Source organism: Macrotis lagotis, chromosome 2, assembly GCF_037893015.1.
Source record: "Macrotis lagotis isolate mMagLag1 chromosome 2, bilby.v1.9.chrom.fasta, whole genome shotgun sequence".
NCBI lineage: Eukaryota > Metazoa > Chordata > Mammalia > Peramelemorphia > Peramelidae > Macrotis > Macrotis lagotis.
Window position 1 is genome coordinate 12,055,987 of NC_133659.1, and position 20,690 is coordinate 12,076,676.

At 43.6% G+C, this 20,690-nt stretch overlaps 1 protein-coding gene across 1 annotated transcript in view; it reads right to left on the reverse strand.

Annotated features, from left to right (window-relative positions):
• The window catches only part of SGIP1 (SH3GL interacting endocytic adaptor 1), a 244,580-nt gene extending 228,712 nt beyond the window's left edge, over window positions 1–15,868 (reverse strand). The window contains exon 1 of the mRNA XM_074220587.1: window positions 15,732–15,868. Within this exon, the coding sequence (XP_074076688.1) occupies window positions 15,732–15,864 (133 nt within the window). The 5' untranslated portion in view covers window positions 15,865–15,868. The remainder of the gene's footprint in view (window positions 1–15,731) is intronic.
• Window positions 15,869–20,690: the final 4,822 nt, after the last annotated feature.

The window sequence follows — 20,690 nt, forward strand, 5'->3', positions numbered from 1 at the left end:
GGTTTCATTATGGGGATGAGGGAGACAAGGCAGTAGGAAACAGGGAGAAGTTGAAGATAAGAGTGAGTAGAGGAGATGGAGGGGGTGATCTCCTGGAGCAGGCGGGACAGAATGAGATCACCTGTGTGTGATAGATGGAAGGACTAACCTCTTCACATTAGACATGGTGGTACCTGAATTCAAACCTAGATCTTTTCTTTCTTTAGTTTCATTGAAGCAATTTACCTTTTATAAACACAAGCATTTTCTAATCTACCCCAAGTCTCACCACTGAACCAGCCCCTTGCAAAAATAAATGACATTTAAAAAATAAACCTATCACAAAATTGACAGGTACAATTTTCTGTTACCAACATTCCCCAATTCTCTACCAAGAGGAAGAAATATTTTTCATGATTTGTTCTCTGGGACCATGATTGGGCATTAATTGATTGGAATTTTTTTCACCTTTGAGCACAATTTTCATTATAGTCATTTTTACATTAACCTCCTGGAGAAGTCTTCCCATATTTCTGATTTTTCCAATTTTGTCACAATAGCACTTCTTATATTAACTTGCCCCGATTTTCCTGCTGCCCAGTAAGAGTTTTGAGAGATGAAAACGATTGAAACAAATCCACCTTTTCATTTTATAACTGAGAAGTGAAATAATCAATGGGCACCTGTTTTTAGCCTTTTGTAATCATACAAACTGTGATTATGAATAACGTGGCGTAGATGAGATCTCTCCTCTTCTAGTCTTTGGCTAGCTTGGGATAGTTTCCTGGGAGTGAGAACTTATTAACATGCATGGAGAAGAGCAAGATTTTAGGGCACTGTAAAGGCAGAAAGAAGCCAGGTTCTGAAGGGCTTGGAAAGCCAAATGGCAGATCTCAAATTGATTCTAAAGGCTGTTGAAGTGAAGCTGGTTGGTTCTTGTCCTTTGTTATTGAAGAAGACCATGAGAAAATTCACTATTGCTGGCCTAGGGTTTTATAAAAATGTTCTTATTTGACCCATTTATATTACTCCATAAAGTCTCTGCCACTCTTTTCCACAGATATAATATATGTCCTTTTTATTTTCATTCTTTGGTCTGGGGGGCAGGATGTGGGGTGTTGTGTTTAAATGCCCAGGCAGGATTGGGTCATTTAGAACTGAACTTTAATTCTTTCTTTCTCATTCTCAGGATACTATTCAGAGCAGCTAGGATATCACCTGCAGCTGGTTGCCCATTCAACCAATTGAGTAATAAAAATAAAAACAAATACTAATGATAATGATAATGCCATTTTTTTGACCTTCACAGTGGTGAAGTTGTGGAAGGGACCATCTAAGTCAACTTCTACTCCAAGTTATGCCATCTATAACATCTTTGTCAAGTGCCAGATACGTCTGAAGAGTTCTGAGGAGGAGAGAGCCTCACTATCTCTCAAGGTAGCCTGTTCCACTCTGGGACAGTTCACATAGCTAGAGAGTGTTTCTTGACATTCAGTCTCAATTGAGTCCTTTGCAGCTTTCACAATTAGTATTAGTTCTGCCCTCTGGAGCAAAATGGGACCAGGAAAACTTCTTCTACTTTTATACTTGAAGAAAGCTATCATATCCCTGAGTCTTCTCCAAGCTAACAATTCAAAATTTCTTCAGCCCATTCCCCAGATGGAGTGGACCCAAGAACACTACCTTCTCCATCCTCATTATCTCCTCTGAAATTTCTCCTATTCATCAATATCCTTCTTAAACTATGGTATCCAGAACTAAACACAATGTGGCAGATGTAGTCTGACTAGGGCAGAATGTAGGGGGAACTATCACTTCCCTATTCCCAGAAGTGATACCTCCTCCTAATTTAGCCCAAGACGTATTAGCTTTTTTTTGGTTGCTATAGTATGCTATTGATTTGCATGGAGTTTACAATCTGCTCAGATCCCCAGAGATTTTTCAGAACAACTGCTGTCTAGCTGGGACTAACACCCTATCTTCTATTTGTGAAGTTGGTTTTTTATACACAAGTATAAGATTTTATATTTGTCCTTTTTAAATTTTATACTATTAGATTCAACCAATTACTCTAACCTATCAAAATGTTTTTATATCCTAACTGTCATCTGGTGGGTTTTCTGTCCCTCCCAATTTGCAGTAAACTGCAAATCTGATGGGTGTGCCATCTGTGTTTTTCCCAAATATAGCCTGGGGGCCACTGAGCCCCAGCCAGTCTCTCTCTGTCAGTCCCTCTCTCTCTCTCTCAGCTGAGACTGGCCTGCTCATTCCCAGTAGGCACCCACTTTGGTATAGAGAGATGGTGTCCCCAGAGGAGGGTCACCATGCTGCACTCTCATGAACCTAAAGACAACTGTGGTTTGACAATGATATCTTCCTATAAGCCACTGTATCTCCTGAAGCTATAAGGATGTGTTTTTCCTTTATACCAAAATCAATCAGCAACAGTAATGCTATTGATTCAAGATATGAAACATGAAAGATAAGGATCACAACATTAATCAACCAAAGGCAAAAGTAAGAATAATCATTATTTCAACAAATGGAAAAAGCAAGAATAATTGAAACATCTCAGTCCAACCACAAACTTGGGTCACACTCTCTCACTGACGCTGTGATCCAAGTTGGTGGACTGTTGCACCCAGTTACAGAAACTCATTAAAAACAGACCCAGGAGTACACCACCCAAAGTTACCTCTCTCACTTTCTAGTATTCTCTTCTCTTCTACTGGTAAAGATTCTCTTCTATTCTCTAACTGATGAAGCAGTGACAAGTGCTTTTAGCTCACAGAGACCCTTGTCTGTACCTACAGACAGTGATGCTTTTATATGGTAAAAACATGGGTCAGCCTTGTATGTGTTCAGTGACATGCAGTTATCTAAAATCAAAAAATTACAAAGCACCTCAGGTTGGCTCTCTGGGCAATGCAGACAAGCCCAGGAAGATCTTTACTCAATAAAATTCTGCTTTTTCCAATTGGCTTCTATCAAACCAAGTCTCTTCTCTAACAAACCCAGTTCACAGCAAAAACAGATGTAAATCCTGTCGCTAAGCTTGTTTTTATTTCTCAAACCCTATCAGGCAAAAATGCACTCCTCAAAGGTTTCCACTATTAGTTTGTGGATGTTTCTGGAGAGAAATGTGCTGATAATTATACACAACAAAAGATGAATCATCTGTCCTCCAATCAGTGCAGCAGTTAAAGAGTTCTCTCAGCAGACAAGAACCTTTCTCCAGCCAAGCAAACAATGCTCCTTCTCCCTTCTCCCTCCCCCAATCAATTGGCTCTCTGCAAAACATCCGAAAAGCTTGACTTTGAGTAGTCACCTATTTTGGCTGTGTGACTTCCATTGGGAGTCATCAGGCTCTTCAGTCATTTCTTTCAGCTGGGATTGGGTGGGTGACGGCTAGCCAAGTCCTTTGCAGGGCTGCTTATCTATCTTCTTTGTCTACCAGTCCCCCATCTCTTCCCTGGGACTCTGAGAAGCTGAACAGTGGCCACACCCGGGAAAACTACCTTGAAGATAAGCTAGATAAATAGGAGAGGTAAGCAACCTCATCTTAAACCCATCTGAGTTAGGGCCATATCTGCCCCAAGTATGTGAAGACTTTTCCTGATGGAATGGGTGCATGGGAACAAACTGTTCCAATGGCCGAGAAGGCAGCTGAAGCAGGTGCTAAGAGCTTGGTCAGACATTTAAGATTCTCAAACCATCGCCAGTCATCTTGGCCATTTTTCCTTCCCCTAAGACTTCAAAGACCCTGGAAGAGAGAATGAGGCTGATGACCTTGTGCAGCATTGATTCATTTAAATCCAATTCAAGTGAAGTCAAGACATCCCCCCCCCCCCAAGAGGGCTGGATGTAGCTTGACTCTTTATGTGTCCTCTGTTCCAGATTCCTAAAATATTTCCTTCCCTCAGCTTTACTCTCCTATTTTTTCTTCTTCTGGCTATCTCAAGACTTCTTGTTTCTAGCTTGAGTCAAATCATTGTCTCCTCATAAGCAGTGACTAATCGCTAACTAATGATGTGAAACTGGATGATCCCACCTTCTTTTGAAGTATCTCTCCAGAAAGCCTTACTCAATGTTTCCATAGTCCCCGGTTGTTTTATTTACTATTTTTTTTTAGTTAAAATAGTCACATGCAAAAGAGCTGAGGGAAAAGTTTTGTCTGTCACCCATTGTTTCCTTGGTGTTGCTGCTGTTTGTCCTTCCTTCTCAAAGGCCACTATGATCATCTAGGTGGTGATGCCATGTCATGCAAGTTAATTGGATTTAAGTATGAGTATGGGGGCTGAGTAAGGTCACCAGTCTCACTTTCTCCTCTGAAGCCATCCAGGTCCAGTGGTCAGGTACAGGTCAGGACAAGGCCAGGATGTGGGGACTTTCCCAGGCCACAGTTTGACTGAGGCATCGCCCATCTGTTTTGCTATCATATGTCTTTTTAAGTCTGTCCCCTTCAACACGCAGAATTTTCACATATAAAAAAACAAAGTTTTGGTTAAAAAAGGTTAAGCAGCAAAGGGACAAATAGACATTTTATGCAATGTTGACTTTGAATTAACTTCGTAGCCAGAATTCTTTCCATTATGCTCATTACTTTGCAGGAATGCCTCAGTTTTGTCCAAGTTGCTGCTCTCTTGTTAAGCTGAAGAGAGGCAGACTATTTCACATCAGTAATAATAGTTTTATAGAGATTTTTTTGTGTGTCAGACTCAGCTTTATAAATATCTCATTTTATTCTTATTTTTATTCTCACTACAATCTTGGAAGGTAAGTACTTTATACCCATTTTACAGATGAAGAAACTGGTGCAGGGAGGTTAAATGACATATCTAGGGTCATGCAGCTAGTAAGAATGGTTCAGTACTCTATCGGCTCCTTATCTATTCTATCTTAAGCTGGTTTAAGAAACCAGTCGATGCTTAATAGTACTTGCAACAGTCCTACCAGGAAGCTACTTGCAAGTCTTTTAAGATAAATAATGCCTCTGAGAGGGTGACTTGAAGAGGGTCACACAACCACCAGGTTGTAGTTTGAAATCGGCCCTTCCCTTCACTAGGGTTAGGTTCACTCTTCACTGCCCCATGTCTCTCTTGTTGTGATGATTTTTTAAAAATCTTAAAAGATGCACATGATCAGCTTATGTGATAATTATACCTTTTTTTTTAAATGGAATCTCCCTTTTCTACTTCAATATATAGACTAAGAAGCACCCTTGAGCAGCCTGAGAAATAATCAGCTTGAAATCAGTTTGAGATCCCAGAAGCTATCAATGGGTCCCTGTTCCCATGACTCCCTTTTCCAGAACAGAACCATCTCTACTCATCAGTCACTTTCTGAGCAGAAGACATTCAGGAATTGGAGGACTGTAAGGACAGGACAGGTTCAGTCTAGGAGGAGAAGGAAACCTTTAATTTAATTTAAAATCAAAATGACATCAGAGGATTCTCCATCTAGAGTTAGAAGAGACAACTATCAGGGGCCATCTAGTTCAACCCCATTTTACAGATAAAGCAACTGAGGTCCAGGAGATCCTCCTCATTTATATCTTTGAGCAATCTGTTCACCACTAGGCACCTCCTAGTGGGGAGTTCTTCAGAGATTGTTGTATCCCATGTCTCATATCCATCACGGCAAAGCCACAAGTATCCTGAATAATTATCAATTAATCACATTAATTGAACTTTTCTTTTTGGTCATTGTATCCCAGAAACCCAAGTTCAGAACATTCTGACTTCCCTATAAAGCAAGGCCTTGAGGAGTCTAGTGCTCTACCCTTCAATGTTTGTTGGGAAGTCTCAAAAATAGAGTCCATGAGCATGGTGATGAGATCTCATGTGACACGAATATCTTTTAAATTTCAGTCCCCTGAGGCCAAGCCCCAGTGATCCTATCTGTACCCATTCCTCCAGTCATACCCATGGCCAAGTCACTGGGCTATTTAATAAAGAGGATAAAAACAAATCCATGGTTAAATGACAGAGAAATACAAGCATGCAGGCAGCTCAGACAACAGAATAAATCAATCATCAAAAATATTACCACAATATCTTCATCAGATTGACTAGACTATAAAGGTCTGAGATAACTGGAGCTAACCACCAACCTGTCATCTCTCTTTCAGCAGGATGTCAGACTTCTTTCCCAACATGATTCATGTTTCTATCAACGTTTCTCTAGCAACCCTGAAGTCAAAATGAAGCTTGCTCTTAAAGCTCATCTTATGGTGTAGTAATTTACTTTTATTTTCAGCTGTTAAAATGTTAGGTTTTAGAGAGTCTGGTATTTAGATTGGGAGGCAGAGTAGGGTAGTAGAAGTTAGTCCAGATTGGGATTCTGGGGATTTCTCTGACATTTGATATCTAAATGTAGAGCCATACCTAAGACTATGCAACTGGAGTTTGGGCTCAGGGAACTAAAATTTAAAAGGTGCTCATGTCACATGAGATCTCATCACCATGGTGATTGACTATTTTTGATACTTCCCCACCAGGGTGGAAGGGTAGAAATTCTTCCAAAGACTTGCTTTATAGGGAGTTTAGAACTTTCAGGTAACTCTCCATTTTACGTGATTAACTGGCTGTTGTTTCTACTCCAGAGAACATCAGCTGTTGTTCCTTGGTGGACACCGCCCCCCCACAACTTTTCAGTTTCTATTTGCTTGTTGTCTTCTCTTAGGATGCTGAAAGGTCTTTGAGGACAGAGAATGTCTTTTATTTCTAATTTGTATCTGAAGCACTCAGCACCTGAGACATAATAAGCTTAATGGCTATTGAAATGAATTGACTTGATAACCTTTGGTCTCCTCCAACAGAGAGAAAAGCTGAGTTTAGAAATAATGATGAGCAAACAAAATAAATATATAATATATGCAGAGATGACAGTACTATGAGTTAGCAAAAACAATGATAGCAACTGATAAATGCACATGTGTAAATAAATATGTATATACAAAGATATGAACTTTAAAGCTTTCCAAGCTTAAATATTAGTTACCTTTAATCTCATTTTAACATCTAATAGGGAGATGTTCTTTTTATTTCCATTTTTAATAATGAGGCAACTGGCAGAGAAGGTTTAAGGGTCCAAGGCTGTGTCTGAACTCAGGTCTTTCTCACTACAATTCTAACACTTTGTCCACCATGTTGTCTAGCTGGTTAAAGGGGGAGAGCTAATCAATGAAGTCTTTCCTGTTCCATTGACCTTCCTCCTTCTGAGCTCAGGTTTTTCCTTTCCTGTTGCATTCCATGCTGCTTGCACCAGCTGTGTCTTAGGGAGCTTTCCCTGTGCACCAGAATTCCAAGGTAAAGCTCTGCCTATGGACCTTGGATAAATCACGTTCCATGTTTCAGGTTTTCTTTTGGCAAACTGGAGATAGACAATTGGATTGGAAGCTCCTTGAGGGCAAGGACAATCTTTTGCCTCTTTATCCTCAGTGCTTATCACATAGTAAACACTTAGTAGATACATAGTAGGTGCTGAATACATGAATGAATGAACACATTTATTACACACTTAGTAGGGACACAGCACTGTACTAAGTGTTGAGGATTCAAAGACAAAATTTACAATAATTCCTGCCATCGACAAACTTGCATTCTAAGGAGTTAACAAAGAGAGGGCCAGGGGAAGGGAGAGTTCTGATCTGGGAAATCACGGGGATGGTAAATGGAGCCCGGGACAGTCTCCCTGTCGTGCCCCTCTAGGAGAAATGAAGATAGAAGACTTGATGGTTGTTCCCAAAGAAGAGGTAAAAAGTAGGGGAGGGAGGAGGTACCTTCTTCAATAGGATGGATGACTGGATGGTATGTGAGGTCTTGGTCCAGTGTGGGGAAAGCTGGCTACATTCAGTAAACCAATCAGGACAGCTGGTGCCAAAAGCCTGGAGACCCAGCCTGAGCTGATGAGTCCCCCAGGGTAGGGCTTCTGAGTTGCAGGTGCCCCCTTCAGTATCTACACCTCATGCTTCAGTCTCCCCCATCGAGCAGCCAGGTTAGGAACCCTAGGCATTCTGCGGAACGTTTCTCCCCTTTGACTGCAGCCCAGGTGATCACAACGCCTACCTCATTCTGGAGACTATATCCTGGGCCCATCTCCCAGCAGCAGCCAATCTTTCTCATTAGAGAAGCCTCAGCTTCCCACCTGCCAGTGGTTACTCCCTAGAAATGGGGAGCGGGAATATTGTCCTCCTCAACCCCTACTTGCCTCTTATTCACAAATTGCTAGCTATGGCCTTGCCTGCCACATTCTGTGAGGGGATGACAACAGCCAAGCCCCAAATTCAGACTAGAAAACAAAAAGTCATGAAAATGGCATCAACTTCTGGTTCCCAACTGAGTCAGACTTTCAATCCATGTGACAGGCCTGGGATGGAACAGATGCTTTGGTGGCCCCTCCTTCTTGTGCCTGTTGCCAAGACGTTTCCCATCTGGGCTCTGTTGACAAGGTGCCTTCTGGACACTTGGGGCTGAGCCCCAGGAGCTTAGGGCTCCTTGAATGAAGAGGCTTTGCTTAAAGCTGCTTCAATCCACAGGTTTCCTCCCCTCAACCCTCTCAGGTCAGGGCATCAAAGCCTGCAGTATTTTGAGAAATGATAAAGCCAGCCAACGGAGTCTGCTTCTCCCCACACACCATTTGCCAGGAATCTCATCTGAGTCTGCCTGAGGTTCAGCTTCCCTAGTGATGGCTTCCAAATAAAGATGTGGAGAGAGAGGCGTCTCTCACATGGGCACATGGCTAGATTGGGGGGCTTTAACATGACCGAATCTAACTAAATGGACGGATAAGGGATCTGCTACTGGTGGGCCAGCTGCCCAGCCTGGGACACTAAGCTGGCTTCACTGGGTGGGAGGTGAAGAGGACATGACCCAGGTTTCTTGCTGATCTTCAGTATTGGACTTCTCTTTATTGGGAGAAGGAGATAGGCAGGTAGATAGACAGATGGACAGATAAAGACAGGTGGATAAGAGCTATACACACATCCACATCCAGGAGTCTCTACATGCATGTGTTTTGTTTCAGTTCTGTCTGACTCATTGTGACCCCATTTGGAGTTTTCTTGGAAGACACAAAGGTGGTTTGGCATTTCCTTCTCCATTTCAATTTATAGATGAGGAACCTGAGGTAAAAGGGGTGAAGTGACTTGTCCAGGGTCACACAGCTAGCAAGTGTCAGAGGTCCAATTTGAGCTTGGGAAGAAGACTCTCCCTGTCTCCAGGTCTCTCTCTCTCTCTCTCTCTCTCTCTCTCTCTCTCTCTCTCTCTCTGTCTATCCATCTATCTATCTAGATATGGATATCTATGTGTATGTATGTTTACGTATATATGGAGATAGAAATATTTATTTAGGTAGGTAGATACATAGATGGATATATGTGTGGATATGTGCACATATATGTTTGTGTTTATATGTGTGTATGAGGTATCTAGACCCCCCCACATACAAGTACATCCATATCCAATCTACATGTATACACAGATGTAGAAAACACATAGATATCTACACCTCTCCTTTCTCTAGAAACACTACATATACAAAACCCTACATATACATCCAGACATCTACATAAATGATATATGCATTTTTGTAGACATTCACATATGAAAGTTTTAGGTTTGTTTTTTCAAATATTGTTGCATTTTTGTCATCACAACAACTCTAGGAGGTGGGTATTCATCTTCTTCTTATTATTAATTATTATTATTAACCCAATTGTGGGGATGAGGAAACTGAGGCAGACAGAAATGAAGTGACTTGTCCAGGATCACTCTGCCTAGTAAGCTCTAAGATCTATTTTGAATTCAGGTCTTCCTGACCCCATATCCGATAGGCGTATCCCTCTATTGATTAAATTCCATAGGGTAAATTACAAAGAACAATGGTCTGGTTCCTGCCCCAAAAGAGATAACTCTAAGAAGACACAAGGGAGAATGAATGAAAGCATTAATCACTCATTGTGAACTAGCATGGGTGCTGAGTGACATTCAGATACACGTGCAGAAATACACACACACACACACACACACACACACACACACACACACAAAACATTCCCACTTTCACAAAACAGATGCACAGATTTTAAGACATGTGTATGTGAATGTACCGAGATATCTGTATATACATGTATGTGGGTGTGCACATTGGCACATACAGGTAAATGTATGCAATATACTTTTGCAATACACATATGGGTTTTAATCTATGTTTATGTGTGTGCGTGTGTGTGTATAATAGAAGTATAAACATAGACATCCGCATGTAGATAAGGATAGGCATAGACACACTTTTGCAATACATAGACATATTTAATCTATACTTTATGCATGTGTGGTACATACATGTATGTCTTTGCATGCTGCACACACAGAGAAGTATAAATAGACACACCATATCTTTTACAAAATAGCTTCATATATTTATTTATATGTGTGAATTTTGCATTTTAGGATGTGAGTATACACACGCATGCCTGTGTTTGTGTTTCTAGTTGCATGAAGACATGCATGCCAAAACTCACACACACAATCCCTGCTCTCAAGGAGACTGTACTCTAGTGGGTGGAAGTGAGGGCTCCCAGGGTGAGGGAGCGTAACCACGGCCATCCCCTCCTTTCCAGGAGCAGGGGCGGTTTGATTATGGTTTCCAAACTGCAGAAAGATGTGGCGTCTCTGAGGGGCCCCACAGGGCAAGTGTTGTGTGGCCAAGGTCCCTCCTGCAAGTCTGCCCCAGAAGACTCTCCTAATGAGGATAGCTGGCCCTCAGACACAGCCTTCTGGAGCTAAGAGAGTTAAGCCCTTGGGGTGGGCATCCGAGGAGAAGTTAGTGGTGAGGAGGGAGGCAGTGTGGGTCAGGGGTTATGATTATCTTCAAGACCTGGCTCATGGTAGAGGCAACATCAATCCGCATGAATGGGTAGATGGAGAGATTCCTTGTATTGGAAGAGGTACAGATTGCTTTCAGCCAAGGGGGTGTGATCAGAAAGGGCTTCCTGGAGGCATTGCCAGCCATGCTGAGCACTGAAGGGAGAGAAAGACATCCACAGGTTTCTACCCATAAGTGTTTCCTGGCATGATCACAGGATCATCAACATAGAGCCACTAGTAGGGGCTTTGGGGGTCATCAACCCAAAGATCAGGAAACTGAGGGCTCCCCCAAGATCTTAGAGGGGCTGCCCCCACACAGGGACAGAGACCAGAAGGGCCAGGGTCAAGACAGGCATTCGGGCATCTTTTGATGCTAGAGAAGGTAGAATGAGAGTAGGGATCCTAAGTCCAGTTTGACCGGACAGTACAATGAGTGAAGGGACCTGATGCACAAAAAAAAAAATGGCTTTTCTTTGTGTCTCCATTGGGGCAGCCTAGGGTGGAGCTGACTCTTTGTTCTCATCAGATCCCATTTGAGTTCATTTCTGGAAATCGGTTTCAGACAAAAGCTGGTGGATTAACCCTTTGGAAGAGAGTGTTGAGAACATTTTTGTCCTGGGTATAGGATGAACCAATTAGAATCAATAAATCCTAGGAATCACAGAATTTCAGTATCGATGAAATCTCAGTCACATCCCTCGATGATTAGCCATGTGACACTTTATGTGTCTATGCCTCTGGCTCCTCATCTTTGATCCCATGACCAAAGGGACCATCTACCCAAAAACCCACCCCCAAAGTGTCCTGCCCCACAATAGCCCTGACATGCCATCCACCCTTTGCCTGTCATCTTCAGTGACAGGGATCCTATTAGGAGCCTGGGGAGTCCATGGCAATGTTAGATAGCTCCAATCATTAGCTATTTTCCCTTATAGCAAGCCTGCTGCTTCTCCACTGTTCCCCATTGTTCCCAGATCTGCCTCTGGGAACAAGCAGGGAGAGCCTTGAAGGTCTGCCCGAGGTCAGGCCGTTAGTAAGAAAGAGATCTGGGATCAACCTGGGTCCCCAGCTCCATTAATCAGCCCCAGCTGTGAAGGATGCCAAGTCTGCGGCTGGTCAGCTGCCCCTGGCTCTCCTGCCCCCAGACTGCAGAAAGCCCCTGATGACTACCAGCTGGCTACTTCCAATCTGTTTTTGTTTACTTCTTCAGAAATAAAGTCATTGCACAAAAGGAGGCACACCCATCCAGCTCATTTCTTAAAACAGAGGGCACCGCCGTCCTCCAGCCCCTGGGGATTCAGCCTGGGCGCCTTCTCCACTCTCCTCCACCCTCAATCGGTTGCCAAATCTTGTCTGCCTCCACATCTCATGGCCTTCTCCTTTTCTCCACTCACGTAGCCAGCGTCCTGCTCGAAACCCTCTAGTTCATCCTTCCCCCAACTGCCAAAGCGATTGTCTGAAAGTGCAAGATGACCAGGTCACCCCCCACTCAATAAACTCCCAAGGCTGCTCCTACGACCTCTTCCTCCCCAGCAGCTTTGTCACCCCCCCCCCCACATTCATGCTCCCTTTAAGATGTCTCTGCCCCTATTAGAATGTAAGCTTCTTAGGGTAGGGGCTGTCTTGTACTGTTTGTATTCTCTCTCTCTCTTTCTCTCTCTCTCTCTCTGTCTTTGTCTCTGTCTCTCTCTCCCTGTCTCTGTCTGTCTCTCTCCTTTTCTCTTTCTGTCTGTCTCTGTCTCTCCCTCTTTCCTTTTCTCTGTCTCTTCCTCCCTCTCTCCCTCCCTCCTTCTCTCTGCCTGTCTGTCTATCTCTCTCTGTCTCTCTCTCTCTGTCTCTGTCTCTCTCTGTCTTTCTGTCTCTTTCTGTCTTTCTCTGTGTCTTTGTCTCTCTGTCTTTCCGCTCCCTCCCTCCTTCTCTCTCTCTCTCTCTCTCTCTCTCTCTCTCTCTCTCTCTCTCTCTCTCTCTCTCTCTCTCTCTCTCCCTCCCTCCCCTCCCTCTCTGTAAAGACTGTATAAGAAATGTAAGAGAAGCTCCCCCCCAAGTCCATAGGAAACCCAGTCCCAGAAAGAAGTCAATAATAGTCTGGTGACCAAGCACCAAGAGAAATGCCAGGAATTCCAAGACTGACCAACCCATTCCCAGCTCTCCAGGCAGGTCTCTCTCTAATAGAGATGATGTGCTAACACCGAGGTCTTTGGAAGCTCCATCTAGTCTAGAACAATGTCATCTCCCAGGGAAGGCCCTGGCAGTTAGGGAGGGTGGGTGAAGAAGGGACTGGAAAATAGCTCTTCCAGAAGAGGGGATTTGGGGAAGGGTCCCAGAGCTGCCCCTGGGAGCTGCCCCTGGGAAGCTGTGAGAACCCGGTGAGAATACACTGAGGGCAGCAGGTTCCTGGTCCTGGGGGGAGGCAGAGGGAGGGAGGGCTGACTGATTTGGGGTGGGGTCAGCTTTGAGGGAGGCGATGAGTACAGTTGTTACAGAGGGGAGCCAGGAGAGCCGGGGTAATAAGTCCAGGCCAGTAATAGTTGGTCACTGGCTATCAAGAATGCATATTGATTGGGGCGGCTAGGTAGCACGGTGGATAGAGCACCAGCCCTGGATTCAGGAGTACCTGAGTTCAAATCCAGCCTCAGACACTTTAATTACCTAGCTGCGTGGCTTTGGGCAAGTCACTTAACCCCATTGCCTTGCCAAAAAAACCTAAAAAAATGCATATTGACTTAACTTGACTCCAGCTCCAGTTTCCCTTCCCTGTCTGTCCTCTTTTGACCCCATCCAACCCCTTCTCTAAGTTATTATATTAGCCCATGTGACCTTGGGCATAGAAAACCTCAGTTTCTTGAGGTCAGATTAGCTGAACCTTGAGGCTCTTTCCATCTTTAAATCCAGGTAACTCAAAGGCAATGCACTGAACCTGAAGTCAGGAAGACCCAAGTTCAAATCCGACTTCAAACTATTTCTTTCTGAAAGCTCTTTGTCTGCCTCAAAATTTAGCCACCTACAAGATGAGGACAATAACAGCACCTCCGTCCCAGGTTTATTGTGAGGATTAAATGAGATATATTTGTAAAGTGCTTTGCCAACCTCAATGTGCCATAGAAGTAGTCTTAATGGATGGTGCTATGAGTCTTCCTTGGGTTGAGCTAGATGTCTTGGACAGCGAGATCCTGGGCCTTGCTGGCACCTGGGGTGGTCAAGCTTGCCTTCTGAAAAATGAATGTTGTGCCTCCGAGCTTGCCTTTCTTCCTTTCCTTCTAACAGCTTCCCGCTGAGGTCCGCCGTACCATCCATCTTTCCTGCCTTCTCTTGGAGTTCAACGTCGAACCATTCAATCATTCATTTCCCAGGTTTTTACTGTGTTTTTCCTTTGGTCATTTTTCAGTCAGATTCAAATCTTTGTGACTTTTGGAGTCTCTTCTTGGCAATGATCCTGGGATAGTGGTTTGCCATTTCCTTTTACAGGTAAACAGAGTTGAAGTGACTTGCCCAAGGATGAGTCTTCATGATTCCAGGTCCACAGCTCTATCCACTGAACCACTCAGCTGCCTATTTACTGTATCTACCATATGAAAGCTAACCTGCCCCTCAGTGAATGGAAGGTAGAGTCAGATGATTTGAATCCTACTTTGCCACATTCTGGTTATGACCTCAGTAGTTCTTATAATCTCTCTTGGTCTGTTTTCCTTTTTATCCTCATCCATAGAATGGACCCATCACCTGAGGTTGGGACCTTTCAGATCTAGATAAGTCAATGATCTCATGATTTGGAATAGATTCATATCCTACCTTTTATCTTATGAACTCTTTGCCTTTTGCTCAATCCTCTCCTTCCCTAGATCTCTTCTGTTCAAAGAGAGGGGTGGCCAAGGTGGCATCTCACATCCATTCTGGCCTAAATCTCCTATTGCTGTTCTCTGTCTCGAATGCAAGGATAATGAGGGAAAAGGAAACCATCATAGCACAGTCTATGAATAGATTGGGAGGATAAAAATAACCAGTGGGTAGAATGTGATGAAATGCTATTGTGCCATAGGAAATGAAGGAAGGCATGATTGCAGAATAACCTGGGAAAACTTGTCTAAACTATACAGAAAGAAGTGAGAAGAACCAGGAGAACAACTGATGCAGGATAACATTGTAAAAGTCATTTGAAACACAAGGATTATGAACGATGCAAAGAGCTATCATGTTCTGGAAGACCAGTGCAGGCAAATGGTACCCATCATTTGTGATGGGCAGAGAGGGGATGGATCAGAGAGGGATGAACCAAGTACATAAAGAAACACATGGCCAAGATGGGAATTTGTTCTACTTAATTGAGGATATTTGTTAGAGATTTTTTTCCCTTTTGGGTAGAAGGGGGAAGAGGAAGGAGAGAAAGAAAACAAAAGTTTGTAAATAGGGAAAAAAATCAAAAAGGAGGATGAAATTCATAGAGTCTCAAGATCCAAAAGCACCACTGCTCCTTTGTTTCTCACATTCACACACTGGCTTCGGATCATTGCTTTAATGTTTTCTAATGTCTGTCTTAGAACCGCTATGAGGGATCTGAAGCAAAATTCATTTGGAAACTGAATTCTAAAAGGTCCTTTCAAAGACATAGAAAGATCCAATTAACCAGAATGCCAAAGGGCTCCTTGCACCTTGCTTTTTCTGGTTAATTGAGGTAGCCAGAAATCCCTTGTAGTGTCCATCTTTACTGTTGAAAATCTTTCCAAAATCTGGAGTCCCTTTCTTGCCTCAGCTAGGTCCTTGTAGAAAGCATCCAGTTTCTTACACTGGAGCCTCAGGACACCCCAGGGTTGTCACTGTGAGCCTCAGTGGACTCTACCCAGAAGATGGGGCTGGGCAGGATTCTGCCTGGGTTCTTGGACGTACCTTGGAGAGTGTTCGTCTTGTTCTGCTTGACTTTTTTGGAGACATCTCGGATGTCGTCTCTTCTGGCGAGTGGCTTCTTTCTTCTGAAAGCTGTGGGCAGAGGAGGAAACAGGCTTGTTATTTGGAATGACATATGATTGAGGGTTTACCCTCCAACTGTTGAGGAGCAGCTGCCTCAACTGCTTCTACTCGTCGATGATTCTCAGCTCTGAAGCCTAGGCAAATGTCTCAATGTCTGAATTGAGCATTTCCCTCACTTCATGGGGAAGCTCCAACAAGCTTCTTTTTATTCTATTGGGGGGGTGGTAGGGTAGACCTATCACTTTATTGGTTGGTTAAAAAATTTTTCTTTTACAAAAGATGCTGTTTTACACATACATGCAGAAATATAAAAAATACATATACATTTATGTCCATACATGCAAGCATAAACACATGCACATACATATGTGCAGCTGTTTAATGTGTAACCATATGTAGTTGTGTTCAGATAGCTTGTAGACCTGTGCATACATGTATCAGTTATATCCTGTAGTCACATATTTGCATGTACATGGTATATTGCATTTGTGCAACTGTGAGTGTTGCAGACATATTTATCTGTCTGTGTGCTGTATCTGTGTGTCCATACATGAATACACAAACAATACATTCATCCATGCACTATATGCATGCAGCTGGGGATGGAGTGGATAGAATGCTTGGAGGCAGGAAGACTTGTCTTCCCAAGTTCAAAACTCTACACTTATGAGTAGTGTGACCCTAGTCAAATCACTTTCCCGTTTGTCTCAGTTTCCTCATCTGTCAAATGAGGACAAATCATTCTAGTATTTTTGCCAAGAAAACCCTAAATGGAGTCATGAAGACTCAGACACAATTGAAATTATATATATATATATATATATGTATGTATATCACATACATATATATTTTCCTGAAGACTTACACATCAAATCAAAAGACTTTAAAAAGGGAAAGGAGAAAACTATAGATAGCTGCCAAAGTAGCCACAATAAGGTGAATAGCAATTGCCATACTTAGTAGATGACTAAAACCAATCCCCCCTCCCAAATTCCAAGAAATAACGAGCTATAAAATGATGTTTTCTCTAGGATATGCACAAGGTATGGGTTGTCAAGAACAAAATAAATTTGAGAATTAAAGAAAGAGTATCAAAGTTACCTTCTGAGATATCACTAAGATTTGATAGGAGGAGATCCATGATGGGAATGTGGTTATTAAAGGGTACAGTTTATTCAAAAGGAACAGAACAAAGGATATCATTTTGTTAATGTTCTGCTTATGTGAGAAGTCCAGGCACCAGGCACATTGGGGAGAAGATCAAACAAGAGTCGTATTGTCTCCAGACTCTACTAAGGACCACCTAGACAGAAGGAAGAAATAGATGGCCACATCTATGGAAATAGGCCACAAGACTGCCACAAGTAGCAGACAACTTCACTTATCCAAAGAGTTGCTAGATAAGCAGCATTATCTTTATCTCTCCATTAGATTGTGAGTTCCTTGGAGGCAGAGACTCTGGGTTGGGGGGTTTTGTTGGGGCCTTTTTTGTATTCCTGGCCCACAGTGCAAGTGTGCAGCCTACATTGACTTAATAAATTCTTAATGATTAGCTAAATAGAAAATTTGTATTATTTCTCCTCAAAGTAGAACAGTTAATGATTTCTTGGTTTGCCTTGATGATAATCTCTTCCTTCAAATGGTCAAGAAAGAGGGAGGAGAAACTGCCAATCTCAACTTGGTTTTGAACAGAAGAAAAAATGCTGAAGTAGAAATGATGGAAGAAAAAATGGCCATTGGAAAAGAAAGTCAAGGACGATGTGTGCAGCCTCCATTTGGGAAAAGCAGTTCCAACAGCTCCTAGAGAGAATCTGTGGGATTCTATGGACTGAAATGATAAAGGGAAAAAATAAGCCAAGAAGGGAAGGAAATTCTGAAGACTCCAAGAGATGGCAATCCAATGAAGTTGTCCCAACAGAGCGATACAGATGCACAGACACTAAGTCACTCATCTAAGACATGGGTAGGAGAAGCTAGAGTTGGTAATAGGTGTTGAATGCCAATGTGTGATCCAGTTCTGGGGCAATAGTGTAGCACCTTGGGGCAGCTAGGTGGCGCAGTGGATAAAGCACTGGCCCTGGAGTCAGGAGGACCTGGGTTCAAATCTGATCTCAGACACTTAATAATTACCTAGCTGTGTGGCCTTGGGCAAGCCACTTCACCCCATTTGCCTTGCAAAAACCTAAAAAAAAATAATGTAGCACCTCCTAGTACCATTAACTGTTATAAATTTGATGATGAAGTGGATGAAGATCTAGAGTCAGGAAGCCCTGAGTTCAAGTCCTGACTTAGACACTTATTTATCTGTGACCCTGGAGACAAGTCACTTAAAAATGTTTATTTGCCTCACTCCCCTTACTTTTAAAATGGGGAGAATAGCATCTACTGCCTAAAAGGTTATTTTGAAAGTCAAGTGAGATAATAACCATCAAACACTACTAGTCCCTGACACCAAGTGATCATTATAAACGTGTTAGTGCCAAAGACTGATCTAGGCACAAGTTCCTCCCATCACATTAATTCCATATTGTACTGTCTTCAAGCCCAATTTTATTTTCTTGTTCATAGGAATTGCAAGTGGGCATTTGTTAGATGTTAGGGTGACAAAGTATGGTGGAAAGGATCCTGGGCTTGGTGCCAGAGACCTGGGTCTTTGTCACTTTTTACCTGTGCCATCTTGATCGAGTCACATCCACCCTCTGGGCCTTGGTTTCCTCCCCCATAAAATGAGTTCTCGACTTGATTGTCTCTAAGGTCACTCCCAACCCTAAATCTATGATGATCTACTGTCATCTTTTTAGCAGTCAGATTGGATATTTTCTGTGACTGAGTATTCATTATTTTTCCTTCCTAGTAGGGTTGGTGGTTCCTGATCCTGGACTTGCAGCATGGTGGAGCTGGGAGAATGTTTACTGGCCGGCTCAGACTTTGAGAAGACTTTGGGCCCTGGAGAGACATTTGGACAGGACTTGAATTGTTCATGTAACAGATGATGCAACAGGTCTGAGTACAAGTGGCCTCAGCCCCTACCCAGCATTCTAGGCATCAGCCCCCAGCTTGACTGTCTGGCCACTTCACTCTCCTGCTCCATCGTCTGACAATTGAATCCCAATACCGGCAGACTCTACCCTCCCTTCTAATCTTACTACACATTACACCCGGGTGTGTTAGAGCCAGGTTAACCCTCTTTGGGAGAGAACCCATTGTTAAATTTTCAGTGCAAGCATTTATAACTTGAAAATTGGTGAGAGCTAAAACCAGGACTTGATTTATTGATTTGTTGATTGGTGAGTCTCCAGAAAGTGGAGAACATGAATAAGGAAGATTAAAGTTTAAAAAGGACGCCCCACTTCATTTTTACCAGAGGGCCAGTTATTAAACGTTTACTAGTTCTCCTGCCCCCCACTACTCTCCATATTTCAGGGGCTCCATGGTTCAGCCAAGCTTGCCTTGCTTCACACCTCGCTCACAAAATCCGAGCTACATTTCCACTCGGGATCGGGGTGGGGAGGGGTTTCTGGCTGGCTGTGAGGATGCCAGAAGTTTCAAGGGAAGCCCCAAAAGCAAGTTTAGGTTTTTCTTGGGCCAAGACTGCCCAGGGCAGGGGCTTCCCTTTGGTCCTTCAGAGCTAAAAAGACCCCCAAGAACTTGAGGGGTTCAATAGGACAGCTTTTCCCCACCCCCTCCAAATGACCTCTGTTGGGGGGCGAGCAGCATTCTCTGTGGGCTGTGGAAGCCTGGCACCAGAGGGGCCGGGGCGGGGTCAATGCCAGTCCAAGGCCTGGGCTGGGCAGCGGCTGCTTTCATGGCGCGCCATCTAGTGGCGAGTGCTGGGAACTGCCTCCCCGGGAAAAGAAGGAATGGATGCAGGTACAGTAGGGTTGTCGGGGTGTGTGTCTGTAGAAAAGAGAGGCAGACAGACAGACAGACACACACACGAGAGAGAGAGAGAGAGAGAGAGAGAGAGAGAGAGAGAGAGAGAGAGAGAGACAGAGAGACAGAGAGACAGAGAGACAGAGAGACAGAGAGACAGAGAGACAGAGAGACAGAGAGACAGAGAGAGAGAGACAGAGAGAGACAGAGAGAGACAGACAGACACACACACACACACAGATAGAGGGAGAGAGAGAGGAGAGAGAGACAGACAGACAGAGACAGAGCGAACGTGGGCTGATAGCAAGCAGAGTGGTGGAGCTCCATCTGGGCTCCTCAGCTGCCCTTTCTGAATGTGCTTTGGGTCCTAGCTGCCTGGGGGTCCAGGCTGGGGTCCCTAGCATCCCGGGGGGGGGGTGCTTTGGCCAGCATGCAGGAGCTCTGGAGCTGCTCTGAGCTTCTTGGGAGGCAGTAGGGCCAAGTGTCTCCTGCCTACTGTCTGGCCTTTCAGGAGGGGAGAGGCAGCTCCCTCTCAGTCCATGAGAGCAGCCTTCACCCAAACTAGGAACCTTAAGTTGAGGAAGAGCATGACCCTGAGAGGCAATTGCTCTTGAGAAGCAGGAAAGGCTCTTCTCTTCTCTGCCCCCTCCTCCAATTTTGCTGACCCACTGAAGGAAGGTTACTCGGTCAGATGGTGCATCTCTTGGAGAACAAAGACTCCCTTTCCTGACAGACAGACACCAAGAGTAAGTCCCTTCAGGTCAGAAGCCCCTTCAAGGAGTGGGGCATCTTCTTAGAACCAAGAAGACAGTTAAGAATGGATTCCAGATAAAGTTAGCTCCAGAAACCAGGGTCCAACAGTGGAGAAATGTAGATCCTGGCAGACCCACTATAAGTCATCTTCTGAAGAGAACTGAGGGGGGATAATGGTTAGAGTGAGGATTCTTAGAAAAAGACATTAAGACCCTGAAAAACTATCTGGTTGGTCACCATATTTTTAGTAAT